General features: G+C 43.1%; 1 protein-coding gene across 4 annotated transcripts in view; it reads left to right on the top strand.

Moving 5' to 3' along the window:
- LOC147117012 (extended synaptotagmin-2-like) overlaps positions 1–17,109 on the top strand; it is a 274,396-nt gene that overhangs the window by 221,382 nt on the left and 35,905 nt on the right. Inside the window, exons 11-16 of one of the 4 annotated variants that reach the window (XM_085987562.1) lie at positions 4,003–4,051; positions 4,286–4,375; positions 5,603–5,698; positions 8,098–8,199; positions 10,898–10,960; positions 16,987–17,061. In XM_085987562.1, the coding sequence (XP_085843688.1) occupies positions 4,003–4,051; positions 4,286–4,375; positions 5,603–5,698; positions 8,098–8,199; positions 10,898–10,960; positions 16,987–17,061 (475 nt within the window). The remainder of the gene's footprint in view (positions 1–4,002; positions 4,052–4,285; positions 4,376–5,602; positions 5,699–8,097; positions 8,200–10,897; positions 10,961–16,986; positions 17,062–17,109) is intronic. The other 3 variants (XM_085987564.1, XM_085987563.1, XM_085987566.1) reach the window with 3 other exon arrangements.

The following is a 17,109-nucleotide window of genomic DNA, read 5'->3' as shown; positions in this document are numbered from 1 at the left end:
CAATTTCTATACTTACCTGCACCAACAAGTGGAATGGTACAATTTTAAAGGGGGTGCAAGAACAGGGAGAGCTGGGGGTGTTGGTGCACAAATCTTTGAAGGTGGCAGGACAGGTTAACAAAGCAGTTAATAAAGCATATGGGGGATGTTGGGCTTTATAAATAGAGGCACAGAGTATGAAAGCCAGGAAGTTATGCCAAAGCTATATAAAACACTACAGGAAACTTTCGATTTACCGGTACCTAAATAACCGGAAATGTCGGTTAACTGGCAAAATTCAGGAGTTGGTTCAGGTAACTTTTATTACTTGCACAGCAACAAATGGAGGAAGGCAAGGGTGTGGCTGCAGCTGTTGCTAAGCTACAGAGACGCTTGCAACTTGTGGATGTTGTTCTTAAGCTGTCGCTAAGCAACAGGGCATTGTTGCTTTATACGGAGCTCTCAGCTCCGTATCTTTTACTATAGCGTTCGGTTATCCGGAATTTTTGATGAACCGGCACCACGTCGGTCCCGTCCGTGCCGGATAAAAAAAAGTTTCCTGTAGTTCGGCCCCAGCCGGAGGGAACCATACTTTAGGAAGGACGTGAAGGCTTTGGAGAGGGTACAGAAGAGATTTACTAAAATGGTTCCAGGGATGAGTGATTACAGTTACGTGGATAGACTGGAGAAGCTGGGGTTGTTCTCCTTAGAGCAGAGAAGGCCAAGAGGAGATTTGATAGAGGTGCTTAAAATGATGAAGGGTTTAGTTAGAGTAAATACAGAGAAACTGTTTCCAATGGCTGAAGGGTTGATAACCAGGGTGCACAGATTTAAGGTGATTGGCAAAAGCACCAGCGGCGACATGAGGAAAATCTTTTCTATGCAACAAGTGTTTAGGATTTGGTGTGCATTGCCTGATGGGATGGTGGATACAGATTCAGTAGTACCCTTCAAAAGGGAATTGGATAAATATTTGAAGGAGATAAATTGCAGGGATATGGGGAAAGAGCGGGGGAGTGGGACTAACTGGATTGCTCTTCGAAAGAGCCGGCGCGGACTTGATGGGCCAAATGGCCTCCTCTGCTGTACTATTCTATGATTCTAACATACCTGAGACAATGGAGACTCAAGAACTTAGGGTGCTCCACAGTGACATTCAGTGGCCAGAGCCAGCAACCTTCTGCAGTACCAGGTTTTTGTTTGGTGTTAACTCTCAAAATGGTATGCAAGAGCTATAGTTTTAGCAGCTAATGTTATTTGGCCCTTAACATTGAAATGCCATATCACAGCACCACCTACAGGTGGAACAGGTGCTGCAGGTAAAAGTAGACACTTTTATTATGGGTTTTCCCATCGACAGAGCCTGACAGGACTTTTAAATGCATGTTGAAATGGAATGTTGCGACCCACTCATTGGGCGGAATCTTACCTGAAAGACCGAGTTCGAGGCAGGACTGCTGGTATTCGGGTTCCAGTCCCGCCCCCAGCGACATCTGACAAGCTGACGCTATTTTCCCCTGATTGGCCTTGTTAAACCCGCCCTGCGGGCTTGCCAGCCAATTAAGGTCAGATGATGTCAGTTGATGATGCTTCATCTGCCGGTTTTCTTAAAGGCATATGCACCATACGTGTTTGACAGATGATTTGACAGTTTTTCAAACACTGTCAATCACTGTCCAAAGGTGAGCCCTTGCACCCAGGTTCTCCAATTACTCTTTCCCTAGGATAGAACAGATGGCAGCTGCAGCTGAGATTGCAGAAGCCATCTGTCACTTCTCCCGATGAGATGAGCCTACACAAACACTTCACAGCTTGTCACCTGCAGAAACATCTAAACACATTAAAAATTACTTTCATAACTTTTCCTTACCTCTGATACACACCAGTGTCCCATTGAATCCTTTAAACCACTTCTGCAGCTGTCATATATACATAAAAATTACAGTACACCCACATCACGCCTCAGTTACCCTGGCGGGGTTCCCCGACATCAGGAAGCCCGCAGGAGAAGGCTCAGAATGGGGCAAAAGCCTCTTAACTACCTGTTAACAGGGAGTTAAGTGGCTGTAATGCTCTTCCCGCCTCTAGGAGTCGGGACCCTGCGCAAATCGGGGACCCGACTCCCGGGAAGATTGGTTGGAAGCGAGTTGGGAGCGGGTTTGGGACCCACTCCCATTTTTGGAGATTTTCCTAGCAGACCCGCCTCCACAGGGCTGGTAAAATCCAGCCCATTGATTTTAATATGTAATACACATGCGAATCTCAGCTGTAGCGCTGGAGGAGGTTACAGAGTTAAGGAAGGGCGATACCATGGGGATTATTATAGATGAGCCTGACTGTGCCCTCACCTGATGCCCAATTAATGTGCAATTTCAACAGGAGTCATTTGATAGTGATTGGAAACAGGAAGCCTGGTTAAATTATTTTTCCCTCTGCCAGTAGATAGCTGTAAAATGCAGAGAGTGATACAAGAAAGAACTTGCATTTATATACTGCCTAGGACATCCCAAAACTCTTTACAGCCAACAAATTACTTTTGAAGTGTATGCACTGTTATTTTGTAGGCAAAATATATCAGCCAATTTGTGCACAGCAATGCCACACAGCCTACACGAAGATTGATGACCAGTTAATGTTTTTTGGTGATGTGTTTGAGGGATAAAGGCTGCTCAAGAAACCAAGAGAACGCCCCAACTCTCATCTGAATAGAAACATAGAAGATAGGAGCAGGAGTAGGCCATTCGGCCCCTCGAGCCTGCTCCGCCATTCAATGAGATCATGGCTGATCATCCAAATTCAGTACCCTGTCCCTGCCTTCTCTCCATATCCCTTGATCCCTTTAGCCTTAAGAATAGTATCATTGAGGAGGTTACAGAAATAGGCTGGGGAGTCTAGAACTAGGGGTCACAGTCTCGGCATAAGGGGTCGGCCATTTAGGACTGAGATGAGGAGAAATTTCTTCACTCAAAGGGTTGTGAATCTTTGGAATTCTCTACCCCAGAGGACTGTGAATGCTCAGTCATTGAGTATATTCAAGACAGAGATTGATATCTTTTTGGATATTAAGGGATTCAAGGGACATGGGGAGAGTGCAGCAAGGTGGAGTTGAGGTAGGAGATCAGCCATGATCTTATTCAATGGTGGAGCAGGCTCGAAGGGCCGAATGGCCTACTCCTGCTCCTACAGGAAACTCGATTTACCGGCACCCAAACAACCGGAAATCTCGGTTAACCGGCAAAATTCAGGAGTAGGTTCAGTTAAGTTTTTCTTCATATTAGTGGCCGTTTCTTGATTCTTGGCTGTGTAATCAGGGGTTTCTGCATTTGTTTCTAAGCAACAGGGACGCTTGGTCTGTGGTCGGGCTTCTTGCACCTGTTGCTAAGCAACAGGGAAGCCTGGATTTGTTACTGTGTACGGAGCTCTCGTACCTTTTAACTATAACTCTGTAATCCGGACTTTTTGATAAACCGGCACCACGTCGGTGCCGGATAAAGAAGAGTTTCCTGTATTTCTTAGGTTTTTATGGAATCTTTTACATTCATCTGAACAGGCAGAAGAGGCCTTGGGCAAAGAGGTTTAGGAAGGGAATTCCAGAACTTGGGGCCCAGATGGCTGAAGGCACAGCTGCCAATGGTGGGGCGAAGGAAGTGGGGGATGTACAAGAGGCCAGTGTTAGAGGAACACAGAGATCTCGGAGGGCTGTAGCGCTGGAGGAGGTTACAGAATTAAGGAAGGGTGATACCATGGAGGGATTTGAACACTCTGATAAGAATTTTAAAATTTGAGGTGTTGATGGACCTGGTGCCAATGTAGGTGAGTGAACACAGCCATTCCCCTGCAAAGCTCTGTCTTCCCAAATGAAAAAGGGAACTGAATGGTGGAAAGGAGTATTGAGGAGCGAAATGAGGATGGGCATTGCCAGAATAAATAAATTAATGTAACAGAAACCTTGAACTTTTTAAAAAAAGTTGAACTGTTTTCAGGACACTGGTTTTATAAAGCATGTGTATCTTCTCATTGCAGCCTTATGATTGACCTTGTTGAAGTTCAGAAGGAGCAGCTTGTTGATCAGGTATATACAATTGTGTTGGGTCATATGCATTGGCCCTATTTCAAGTAGAAACAAATTGTTATTTTGTAATTTATTGCTTGAAGCAAATGGGCTCTAAAGTACCGAGTTAACTTAATTATGGAAGGGAACTGGGGAAGCTTTTGCATTTTGACAGAACTGTAGTACAGTAGCTGGTGTTGGTTGTGACCCGTGCGCCCACTGTTCTTGGTGTTTGATCATTTTATCCTTTCGCAGTGGTTCGATTTGGATGAGGTGAGCAAAGGAAAGCTGCACTTGAAGTTGGAGTGGCTCTCTCTGCTGCCGGTGGCTGACCAACTGCCTCAGGTACATCAAATTAAGTTCCATTATTTTCAGTTCAAGGCATAGGCAATGGATACTAAATCCGAAGTTTATATCGACGTTTTAATAGTGTTTCTTCCCCCTAAATTTGATATGGGCACATTCGGTGCAAGTTGATGCCAATTTTTAAAAAATGCAGTTTTTTATGCTAAGTTCTAACTGCTCCCTTATAGTCAGACTCCAGGTGAGATGTTTGCATGTGCAGAAGACATTTTTCTCCAATCAGTACACCAGGCTTCTCAGATTTAACACTATTTTACTAAACCTTACATTTTTAAGAAACAACTCGAAGTAAATTTTGAAAACAGTGATCCCATTGCTACATTGGACAGAGTGGACTCGATGGGTGAATAAACCTTTACCCATTCCACTCTTGCTTATGCTCTCACTTTGATTTGCTCATCATATGCTTAGAGGTATAAAAAAGAGACAAAATCATACCTAGTTTTATTAAAAATTCAGCACATACCATACAGAAGTAACAGATTATGAAATATCATAAACTTTTAAAAAAAAATGTTTTTTTATTATTTTAAAAATCATGCATTGTTTAAATGTTCTTCTGAGGGAATGAGACTCCCCACTTGTAAAATTAGTTTTTCAGGGACAGAGAGGTTGTTCGACTGTAATTATGACTTGGTACGCCATTAGAACTCAGTTATTCCTGATTGAACAAGGCTTAACATTTTCATTGGTTTTTACAGTGAGAATAGCGCATACAAAGTTGAAGTTCACATCAATTCACTGATTCTGTATTGATTGCGAAGACTGCATCCACGCATCCTGTGGAGGAGCAGGGTATCACTGACAGCAACTTTCGGATTTCCGTGTTTTACTGCACCTGCGATGCCAGAAGTTGCTGTCAGATTTACACAGTAATGACGGTGAACCCTGACAGTTTCACCGTCATTACAACCGCAAATTCCGGCCCATTATCCTGTGATATATCTATTCCCTTAAGAAGCTTCAATCCTCCAAATAATATCTCCCTTGAGCCTACAAGGGAGTGTTTGCTGATGGCACACTAAATCTAATCTGTACCGTGTCTGTTACTTAGTTTAAGAATGTCAATGAACTGAAGAGCCTTGTAGTGACTGTAACTTGATTGTGTTACGACCATGGAAAAAAATCTGAAATTTGGTGTGTTTATGCCAATATTGGTGCAGTAAACCAGCACAATGTAAAACTCCACTTATTGTTTCTGTTCTCCAGGCTATGGCTAGCACTAAAGCTATTAAAGGAACAGCCAATGATGGGCTTTCCTCTGCCTTACTCATCGTCTATCTGGACTCTGCCAAGAATCTCCCAGTACGTGGAAATGTATTTATTTTTAAGAATCATTATTTTCTTGAGCTGCTGCAACTGATGCCATGATGCAGTTGTGCTGTCATATTATTTTTCATCTATCGATAGCTATTCACTGAGTTATGCAACTTTTTTTAAATCTTCAACCTGCCCATTCTTGGCAGCTGGTCAGTAACAAATTTGTTGAACATGCTCAATGTCACAAATACAGATAGTATGTATCTTTTAGAATGACATGGGATCTCCTCCTTGCTACAGGAAACTTTGTGCTATCCGGCACCCACGGGACCGAGCTGCTGCCGTTCCCTCAAAACTGCCGGACACTCCAGAGTTAATGTTGAAAGATACGGAGATTATCTCCGTATCTGACGACAAACACTGTTGCTTAGCAACAGCTTCTAAACACTCGGGTGTGGCTGCGAGCCTCTGTAGCTAAAGCTGTTGCTATAACTACAGACCTTGCAGAGCTTGACTGTTCAAATAAAGCAAAGAAAACAAACAAAAAGAATAAAAAACGGCTCCTGATTTTTGCCGGTGGCTCCAGCTTGCCGGATAGTTCACCTCCGGATAGCACAAAGTTTCCTGTATTTTTAATCTTTGTGTTAAATTGGACTCCTGCTTTCAGGTTTCTGAATGGGCTATTGTTTATAGGTTTTTAACAAGTTAGTATTTCTGAATGTATGTACTCAATGTCAATTGCTATGTTTGTTCCTGAACGCATTCTGCTGATTTCTCTTCATTGAATGCTGAAAAAACAGTTGTAATTTTTTCCAATGTGTCTGGTTGCCTGAAGATTTTATAGTTTATTTAAAATAATAACTTTAATTTCACCCCTTCACATTTTCTCAAGATACTGACACTGATGGCACTATCTGCCAGAGTGCAGAGTGGTCTTCGCTGCAGGCGTCTGGCTGGCCACCGCACCTAGAGTTTCTTGAGCCACTGACACGGTGGGGACACTGTTCTCCCTCTGAGATCAAAGGCTCTTAGCGAAAATTCATCTAACCAGCCACCCGACCCATATTCGTTCAAGTAGAGTGCTCAAACAGCTGGGGTCAAAATTTCAACTGTGCCTCCCAGCGTGGGAGTCCCACCTTCGACCTCTGTCTACAGTTTAAAACCTGCTTCTCCCATTGCACAGTACAAGCTAGGAAACTTTTAGACATTTTATCTTGCACAATTCCCTGTACTGATTAGATGTGGAAATAGCTCGTGAAAGCTTTTCAAATTCTAGTTCTATTTTTTTACGTTTCCGTAACGGTCTCTTGGTGGTGTGCTTCAAGCTTTTGATCTTGTTTAATGGTAGTGTTCCCTCCCCGTTTGAGGATCTCAGATCTGTTCTTTGGTGAGTATTCAGGCTTTTTGCAATGCTGAAATCAGCATTTTGTGGTGCTTTACTGGATAGGTTCTTTTTGAGGTAATGGAGTTACCGCTAAAGTGTTCTTTATAAAATGCCAGTGGCTTCAAAACAAAGGATTGGAAGAGAGACCAAGCCTGTTTCAGCAAATATTAATTTCCCCTTGTTCTCGAATTCATCTTTGCACTTGGAGATCATCGGAGGTCAGGCACACTTTCCGATGTGATGGTATTCCAGGTTTTCCAATCCATCCTCATTTCTGAAGTCAGTTCAATTTTGCAGTATACGCACTAATCTCATTCCTTCGGTTGGTTTGCGGGCATGCATTGTATCACACTGAGTAAATTTAGGGTTTGTGACAATGCAAAGCTCCTGGGGGCCCTGCATCCTCAACCAATATGGTTATCCCTCATGACATTGGCACTTGGCTCAATCATTATTCCTGTATCATTTCCCTCGGATTGGAAGGCCCGATATTTGATTCACTTCCGGCACTGAACTAACCATTCTCTGTGAAATTAAGTCCTATCACATGAAGGTAGGACTTCCTATCATGAGAGATCTCACCCTCGTGGGGCTTGCCAACATGATTCTTTGCAAAGGAATCAAGGTTGTGATTCCCTTCCCTTACAATGAGTGGAGAAAAATGCACTTCTGAAAATCTGGAATTGTGAACATTTTACGCAGGGAACCTCTATCAAGTGAAGCATCTTGATGTGAAGATGTACAGTATTTCCAAGTTTGGGAATTGTTGAATTTGATGCAAATTTCTACACGGTGATTGAGAAGCCATGTTCCTTTTTTTGTGCATGCAGGCACTATTTGACAGGAATATTAAATCCAAATTGTGCATTGTTTAATTTCATTATATATTTATATATATATATATGTAATATTAAATGCATTGGCTGCTATTTCTCTCAATCTCTGGCTGTTATTTACAATAAACTGGCTGTTCCTACATTCCATTCTGCCTTTCCCTACAGCACGTACCTGTCCAACCCCATCACTCTTTGCTTTCTCTTTCACTTCCATCTTCCTTAAGAATGTCTACGAAGGAAACTTTGGGTGTGGATACTTGCGAGAGAGGAGAGCAGCAGGGCTAGTCTTTTGTGAAAATACTAGCTCAATCTTTAGAGACTTTTTTGTGAGTGCTCCATTCTGTTTGCTTTTTTTTGTGTGTAGTGCTACAGTGTGGATTGACACTAATGCAGGAAAATCATTTTTATTTGTTTCGACCCAATTTGCAGAGCATGGTTATTGTTTTTGGTGCATGCTCTGATATAGAAAACTGATGTGCAATTCCAAAACACTTTTTTTTGGAAAACTTGAGTACAGATTGTCACACTTACACTTGCTCTTCTGCGGAAACATACTCACAGACGGTGTATTTCAGTATTAGTTACTACGGGGGATGAGCAACCCTACACTCTTCCCATTGCAATATAAGAACATAAGTAGGAGGAGCAGGAGTAGGCCATATGGCCCCTCGGGCCTGCTCCACCATTCAATAGGATCATGGCTGATCCGAACTTAGACTCACGTCCACTTCCCTGCCCTCTCCCCGTAACCCCTTATTCCCTTATCAGCTAGGAAACTCTATCTCCGTTTTAAATTTATTTAATGTCGCAGCTTCCACAGCTCTCTGAGGTAGCAAATTCCATAGATTTACTACCCTCTGTGAAGAAGTTTCTCCTCATCTCAGTTTTGAAAAGGCAGCCCCTTATTCTAAGATTATGCCCCCTAGTTCCAGTCTCACCCATCAGTGGAAACATCCTCACCGCATCCACCCGATCAAGCCCCCTCACAATCTTATATGTTTCGATAAGACCGCCTCTCATTCTTCTGAATTCCAATGAGTAGAGTCCCAACCTACTCAACCTTTCCTCATACGTCAACCCCCTCATCTCCGGAATCAACCGAGTGAACCTTCTCTGAACTGCCTCGAGAGCAAGTATATCTTTTCTTAAATATGGAAACCAAAACTACGTAGTATTCCAGGTGTGGCCTCAGCAGTACCCTGTATAACTGCAGCAAGACTTCCCTGTTTTTATACTCCATCCCCCTTGCAATAAAAGCCAAGATTCCATTGGCCTTCCTGATCACCTGCTGTACCTGCATACTAACCTCCTGTGTTTCATGCACCAGGACCCCCAGATCCCTTTGTACTATAGCACTTTGCAGTTTCTCTCCATTTAGATAATAACTTGCTCTTTGATTTTTTTCTGCCAAAGTACATAACCTCACACTTTCCAACATTATATTCCATCTGCCAAATTTTTGCCCACTCACTTAGCCTGTCTGTCCTTTTGCAGGTTTTTTATGTCCTCCTCACTCACTGCTTTCCCGCCCATCTTTGTATCGTCGGCAAACTTGGATACGTTGCACTCGGTCCCTTCCTCCAAATCGTTAATATAGATTGTAAAGAGTTGGGGTCCCAGCACTGACCCCTGCGGAACACCACTAGTTACTGATTGCCAACCCGAGAATGAACCATTTATCCCAACTCTCTGTTTTCTGTTAGATAGCCAATCTTCCACCCATGCCAGTATATTGCCCCCAATCCTGTGATTTTTTATCTTGTGCAGTAATCTTTTGTGTGGCACCTTGTCAAATGCCTTTTGGAAGTCCAAATACACCACATCCACTGGTTCCCCTTTATCCACCCTGTTTGTTACGTCCTCAGAATTCAAGCAAATTTGTCAAACATGACTTCCCCTTTGTAAAACCATGCTGACTCTGTCCGATTAAATAATGCTTATCCAAATATCGAATTGTTTCTTAAATGATTCCAGGGTTTTCACCTCAACCACTCTATCTTGAAGTCCATTCCAATTGTTGATATCACTCTGCATGATCACAGTCAGAACCAGAATCATGGCTGATATTGATAAAAAAAATATTTTAAAAAATGACTGACCTGCTGAGTGCTTGCAGTATTCTCTAGTTTTTGTTTCACCATGGCTTATGTTTCATGTCGCTGTTCACCCACCACTACTGTCTGATTGATTGATTGGCATCAGGTAATTCAGCCCGAGCAGGGGACTGGACCAGGTATCTTTATCTGCAGAATCGTCAGTTTCCATTTTCTTTTAAGTCTGTAATTGAACAGAGATCCAGGTCCTCTGTCACTACTAATCCCACCAGTACCCTGGTTTTACTTTTTTTTTTAAATTGTGCAACTTGTAATCTTCACCTGTCTGCAAATTAATTGCTTTACCACAAGCACAAAAGCAAAATACTGCGGATGCTGGAAATCTGAAATAAAAACAGAAAATGCTGGAAATACTCAGCTGGCCAGGCAGCATCTGTGGAGAGAGAAACGGAGTTAACGTTTCGGGTCGATGACCTATCGTCAGAACAATTCTGACGAAAGGTCATCGACCTGAAACGTTAACATTGTTTCTCTCTCCACAGATGCTGCCTGACCTGAGTATTTCCAGCATTTTCTGCTTTACCACAAGTGACCTGTCTGTGTTTCAGAATTGTTCCTTTAAATCTTATGGCCACACAATCTGCCCAGTTTTTAAAAAGCTGTGATTGCTTTCACTGTGGTGAATTTTAAATATATTAATAACCTACAATTTTGAAGCAAAGTCTTTTACAACTTTAACACCTGACTTGGCAGCTACATTCTGTCACTTCAACTTTCCTTGTCACTCACTAAACAAAAATGGTTTCTGGGGATCTTTTTACGCTACACTTTAAAAATTCTTGCATTTTATTTCTGTTCAGAGATTTCTGTGTGGAATGTTGTGCTCATCTCTTTGCTATAACAGAATACCGTCGCTGCATTGCATGTGCAACTTGTTAACCCTCTATGTTCATTCTTTCCTGCCACAAAGCGCAATCCGTTTGAATTTAACCCTGAAGGCGTGAAGAAGGCTAATATATCCAAATCAATGAAGGTAATCTGATAATCATCCACTGAAGAGCATACAGAGTCACACTGGGATGGGAAAGAGGGTTTTGTCTGTAGGCTCGGACTCTCTATTAATGTGATGAATGCGATGCGAGAGGATTACTGTCAAGATACCGGCTGATGTCACACAGTGTGACAATTAAACTGAATGACATCGGTAACAGTAAGTTCTCATTAGTTCTTTGAGTGAAGTCATTCATAAATCAATTCTGTAACAGCTCCAATGGTATAATTGTGATGAATGACTTTGAGGGGGGAGAAGATGAGTGACTGGGGGAAGAAGATGAGTGATTGGGGGGGGAGAAGTTGAGTGACTGGGGGGGGAGGAGTTGAGTGACTGAGGGGGGAGAAGATGAGTGACTGAGGGGGAAGAAGATGAGTGACTGAGGGGGGAGAAGATGAGTGACTGAGGGGGGAGAAGATGAGTGACTGAGGGGGGAGAAGATGAGTGACTGAGGGGGGAGAAGATGAGTGACTGAGGGGGAGAAGATGAGTGACTGAGGGGGGAGAAGATGAGTGACTGAGGGGGGAGAAGATGAGTGACTGAGGGGGGAGAAGATGAGTGACTGAGGGGGAGAAGATGAGTGACTGAGGGGGGAGAAGATGAGTGACTGAGGGGGGAGAAGATGAGTGACTGAGGGGGGAGAAGATGAGTGACTGAGGGGGGAGAAGATGAGTGACTGAGGGGGGAGAAGATGAGTGACTGAGGGGGGAGAAGATGAGTGACTGAGGGGGGAGAAGATGAGCGACTGAGGGGGGAGAAGATGAGTGACTGAGGGGGGAGAAGATGAGTGACTGAGGGGGGAGAAGATGAGCGACTGAGGGGGGAGAAGATGAGGGACTGAGGGGGGAGAAGATGAGTGACTGAGGGGGGAGAAGATGAGTGACTGAGGGGGGAGAAGATGAGCGACTGAGGGGGGAGAAGATGAGGGACTGAGGGGGGAGAAGATGAGTGACTGAGGGGGGGAGAAGATGAGCGACTGAGGGGGGAGAAGATGAATGGGTTTGAGGGGAGACGATGAGTTGGGAGGAATTTTACTTGTGATACTGGGCCATGTAACTTGCTGATCCTCTGGGTTTGTGGGTTTCATGATCTGAGTCACTTGCAGTCAGCTGATGTACAAAGTTTGATGCCCAGTTGCCAGTGTTGTGACGGCACTTCCAGCAGCCATTCTGTCCAGGTGCAGTACTGACACCAGCTGGCGTCTTCCGAGGACTATGCACTGCACTGGGGGGTCTGTAAAGATTAAGATTTAGATGAATTGCTACTTTTGGGCACAACAAAATAAAATACAACCTGAAATCAGTGACTTTTTGTGGCCTTCAGTAAGATCAATGATAATTTGCTAACTAACCCAGTGAATGAGTTACTGTGTATTAGAGAGAATCTGTCAGGACAATGGTGATTGTTATTTATGCATTTTCTGTAATTTCTGATGTAAAAAAATTTGGAAGAGCTAGAAATATGGTTCTTGCTTCTATAATGGAGACAATTAAAGAAACAGAAACTGTGGAAGAATTTTCAGGCCTTGTTATATGTCTTGAATTGACTCAAATTAACTTTTCAGTAACCAATAGTAGCATCTTGTTAACTTCATTCTTTATGAAACTCTTGTTTTACCATGTTAAATTTTGTGTGTTCATGTAGGTTTAAAACAATCTTGAAGCTAGTTCATTGTTTGAATCTGTTGTGTATTATCTGTGCTCAAAATGTCTGGTTCCAATATATTTCACAAATGAGAACAAAGTCCTTTTTCTCTCTTCCCCCCCCCCCCCCTAATTTTCTCCCCATGCCACTTTCTCTCAAGATGTTGACTCATATTGGGGTGGAATCAAATGCACAGTAGCAACCTCTAGAACCTCACCAAATTTCCATTCTTTATTAATGAGCTAGACTGCAAACAAGAAGAGGCCATCACAGACATGCCTTGACCTTGTCTTCACTTGATATTTCTCACTTTGGTTGCTAAATTATAATCAGAAAGCATGTCTCCACTTGCCCCCCCCAACCCCAAAAGACACTGGGCTGTTTTCTCTTTTTGCATGCTGATTACTACTTTATCCTCTTTCAACCAGGAGAGAGGAGTATTTCGGAAAGTAGAACTCGCTACAATTACAGCCTTACAGATTCTAATAATAAAGTAGACATGGTTAGAGCAGGGCGAGTTGGTCAGTGCACTGCCTCACTGAGCCAAAGAGGGAATATTATGGTTGTTTGAAATGCGTGAGTTATAACGATGGGCAGCTTTGGGACTCCCAATTGCTGATATTTTGGTTGGGAATGAGTAGCTAAACCACATGCAAGTGTTAGCTGATCTCATTCAGGGTGTCAGGGCATTACGCGATGCCTTTCAGATGAGACGTTAAACCGAGGCTCCGTCTGCCCTCTCAGGTGGACGTAAAAGATCCCATGGCATTCTTTGAAGAAGAGCAGGGGCGTTCTCCCCAGTGTCCTGGCCAATATTTATTCCTCTACCAACATCACTAAAACAGATTGTCTGGTCATCATCTCATTGCTGTTTCTGGGACTTTGCTGTGTGCAAATTGGCTGCCACATTTCGTACATTATAACGGTGACTACTTCAAAAGTACTTAATCGGCTGTAAAGCGCTTTGGGATGTCCTAAGGGTTGTGAAAGGCACTATATAAATGCAAGTTCGTTCTTTCTTTACACTTGCCCTCAGTATCCCTGGGTTAAGGAGGAGAAAATCAACCAGGGGTCCCACTGCTGATCAGGGTCCAACCACCCTTACTGAAAGTGTGTGTGTACATATGTATATGTGGTTTAGGTGAAGACACGATCAGCCATGATGTGCCAAATGGTCAAATACTTGTATAATCCTCACCTTCAAGGCTCACATGAATACTGGACACTTGGCAGAGGTACTGTATCCCAGCTAGAAGTCAATGACTTCAGGGGAGGGGAGAAAACTGACTGAAAAAAGATGGAGGAAGAGAAAAAAAAGCATTGCATGAATCATTTTTTTTTCTTAAATTAATGGAGTTCCAGAATATAATCAGGAAATAGACGCTGCTTAAGCCAAATTGTATTTTTATTTAAACAATTTAAAAATAATTCATCATGACTGACTTCTTATTACTGTGACTTCCTGATTGTGCTATTAGCAATCGATAACACTGAAGTAATTTTTATTAAAAAAACGAAAATGAAATTGCTAGCAAGATGCTGGACTTTTCTCAAGCTATTATAATCAATAATTATCTTAAACTGTAGAAACAAATTTTACTTTGACTTAGCCAGGGTCTAATTCCTGACTGTATTCTGAAGTTCCATTCATTTTATAAGAAAAACAAATGAAATAATTTATTTCATAGGTGGGAAAGCAAGTTGTGAAGAGGACACAAAAGGCAGGATTTTCATTGGGCCGTGGAGGCGGGATTGGAGGCGTGCGGGGGGTTAAAATCCCGAAATTGGGGGTCCCGACCCCATCCCACACCCAACCCGCCACCATGCCAGTTTTAAAGGAGGCGGGTGCCCGCCCCGCACTGGGACCCACCTCCCCGAGGCGGGAAGGGGATTAGTGCCAAATAACTGCCTGTTAACAGGTAGTTAACAGGCAATTTTTAGCCTAATCCCTATTTTTAATGTTGAAGTGTGGGATTCCCGACGGCTCCAAACCACGCCAAATTAGAGGAGGCGGACTGTCGGGATGAAGGGCTTGGAGGGGTCGAGATGTCCGGTGTTCAGGTGAGTGATGGGTGTATGAGTGCAAAGGTAAGTGTGTTTGGTGTGTGTACAGTGTTTAAATAAGTTTTACATACCTTTACAGCCTTCCTCCCTTCAGGTCTCGGGAGTCCCTCATCTCACCGGCACAGAAAGCAGAATGGCCGCGAGCTGTCAAAAATTGCAGCATTCAGCTTTCTGTTCTGGAGAGATCTCTAAATCAGCCTGAGAGGAAGGAATTAACTTGTAGTACAGATTGTCAGTGTTTGACAGCTTCAAAAAGCTGTCGAATGCTGATATTTCATCTGTCAAAAGGTCTTGACAGATGAAATATCAATCTGTGACGTCACCTGTTGCCGGGTGGCCCTTAATTGGCCTGCTGAGCCTGCTGGGCGGGCTCAACAAGATCAATCAAGTCTAAATCGCGTGGGTTGGCTAGAACTCGATGGAGGCGGGACTACAACCCTGAAAGTTGTAGTCCCGCCTCCTACCCGACTCCTCAATGAAAATCCAGCCCAAAGAATCTACAAAGGGATATAGACAGGCTAAGTGAGTGGGCAAACATTTGGCAGATGGAGTATAATGTGGGAAATTGGGAGGTTATCCACTTTGGTAAGAAAAATAAAGAAGCAAATTATTATTTAAATGGAGAGAGATTACAAAATGCTGAGGTACAGAGGGACCTGGGGGTCCTTGTGCATGAAACACAAAAAGCTAGCATGCAGGTACAGCAAGTAATCAGGAAGGCAAATGGAATGTTGGCCTTTATTTCAAGGGGGTTGGAGTATAAAAGCAGGGAAGTCCTGCTACAACTGTACAGGGTATTGGTGAGACCACACCTTGAGTACTGCATACAGTTTTGGTCTCCTTATTTCAGGAGGGATATACTTGGAGGCAGTTCAGAGAAGGTTCACGAGGTTGATTCCTGAGATGAAGGGGTTGACTTATGAAGAAAGGTTGAGCAGGCCGGGCCTATACTCATTGGAGTTTAGAAGAATGAGAGGTGATATTGAAACATATAAAATACTGAGGGGGCTCGACAAGGTAGATGCAGAGAAGATATTTCCCCTCATGGGGGAATCTAGAACTAGGGACACAGTTTCAGAATAAGGGGTCGCCCATTTAAAACCGAGATGAGGATGAATTTCTTCTGAGGGTCGTAAATCTGTGGAATTCTCTGCCCCAGAGAGCCGTGGAGGCTGGATCATTGAATATATTTAAGGTGGAGATAGACAGATTTTTGAACAATAAGGGAGTGATGGGTTATGGGGAGCGGGCAGAGAAGTGGAGTTGAGCCCAAGATCAGATCAGCCATGATCTCATTAAATGGCGGAGCAGGCTTGAGGGGCCAAATGGCCTACTCCTGCTCATATTTCTTATGTTCTTATTTAGTGCTTTTTTCCCCCCTCCATCTATTTTTCAGTCAATTTTCTTCCCTTCTCCTCTCCTGAATTCATTGGTCTCCTTAGCTAAGTCCAGATGTATGTGTGCATAGCTGGTTTGGACTCTACATTTTAGCCTCATTTTGCTAACAAACTACCATCAGTGTTAAATACAATGAATTTTCACTTGAATTTCACACTACTTAACTCGAAATTACCTCAGATTGGCATGAGACCACAGAATTGAAGTTAGATTACATTAAATGCAGGTTTATTTAATGTAGAACTGATTTTGCAAACTTTCTTTTCCTTCTGATAAGCAATTAATTGCAATTACAAAAAAGGAAACCGTACCAGCCCTGTAAATGAAGTGTCATTTGCCCTGGTTGCAGACCCTTTAACCAAATTTCAAGTAATGTAATTGCTAACTAATGCACCGCATTGGAGCACCAACAGGCAGTGCCGAGGAATGGAGGAGCTCTAGTTCCATTCCTCTCATTCCGTGGTGTTCCCAAACCTGGGCGTGCTGCTGTGGGGAGGCTCAGTTCATGGAGAGTCACACGTGGTCTGCTCTCATACACTTTCTAATGGCCAATTCAGAGCTCTTTCCATATGTGGTATGTGGCCTTGAAGAAGATGGGGTAAGCTCTTCTCTCCCCACCCCCTTTGGAACAAATAAAGTGAAAAATATAATGTTGGAAATGTTTCAGTTTGGTGCAGTTGTCCAGCATCTTGATTCCCACCCAATAACATGACAACTACCTCTGTAGCCCATTAATGCTTCCAACTACACCATCCCATTCCATTTCAGATTCTTGGAAGGGGAGGGAAAATTGAGGGAAGTTTCAAAGCTTAAATAGAATACCTTGTGTGTGTCAACTAATAAACAGGTAAGGATTTATGATTTCTTGGCTGACTTCCAAAGTTTTTCATCTTCCATTACAGTTTGGGAAGAAAATGAACAGTGAGCCTAACCCATTTGTCCAGCTGTCAGTGGGACATAACACATATGAAAGTAAGGTAAGCAACTATCTTTCTATCATGGAGCCCACTTTTAGTTATCATCAG

Source organism: Somniosus microcephalus, chromosome 5 (assembly GCF_052327205.1).
Source record: "Somniosus microcephalus isolate GS21.2 chromosome 5, FLI_Smic_1.0, whole genome shotgun sequence".
Lineage (NCBI taxonomy): Eukaryota > Metazoa > Chordata > Chondrichthyes > Squaliformes > Somniosidae > Somniosus > Somniosus microcephalus.
Note: the sequence above shows the minus strand (reverse complement) of the source record. Positions and strands in the feature narration are given on the sequence as shown.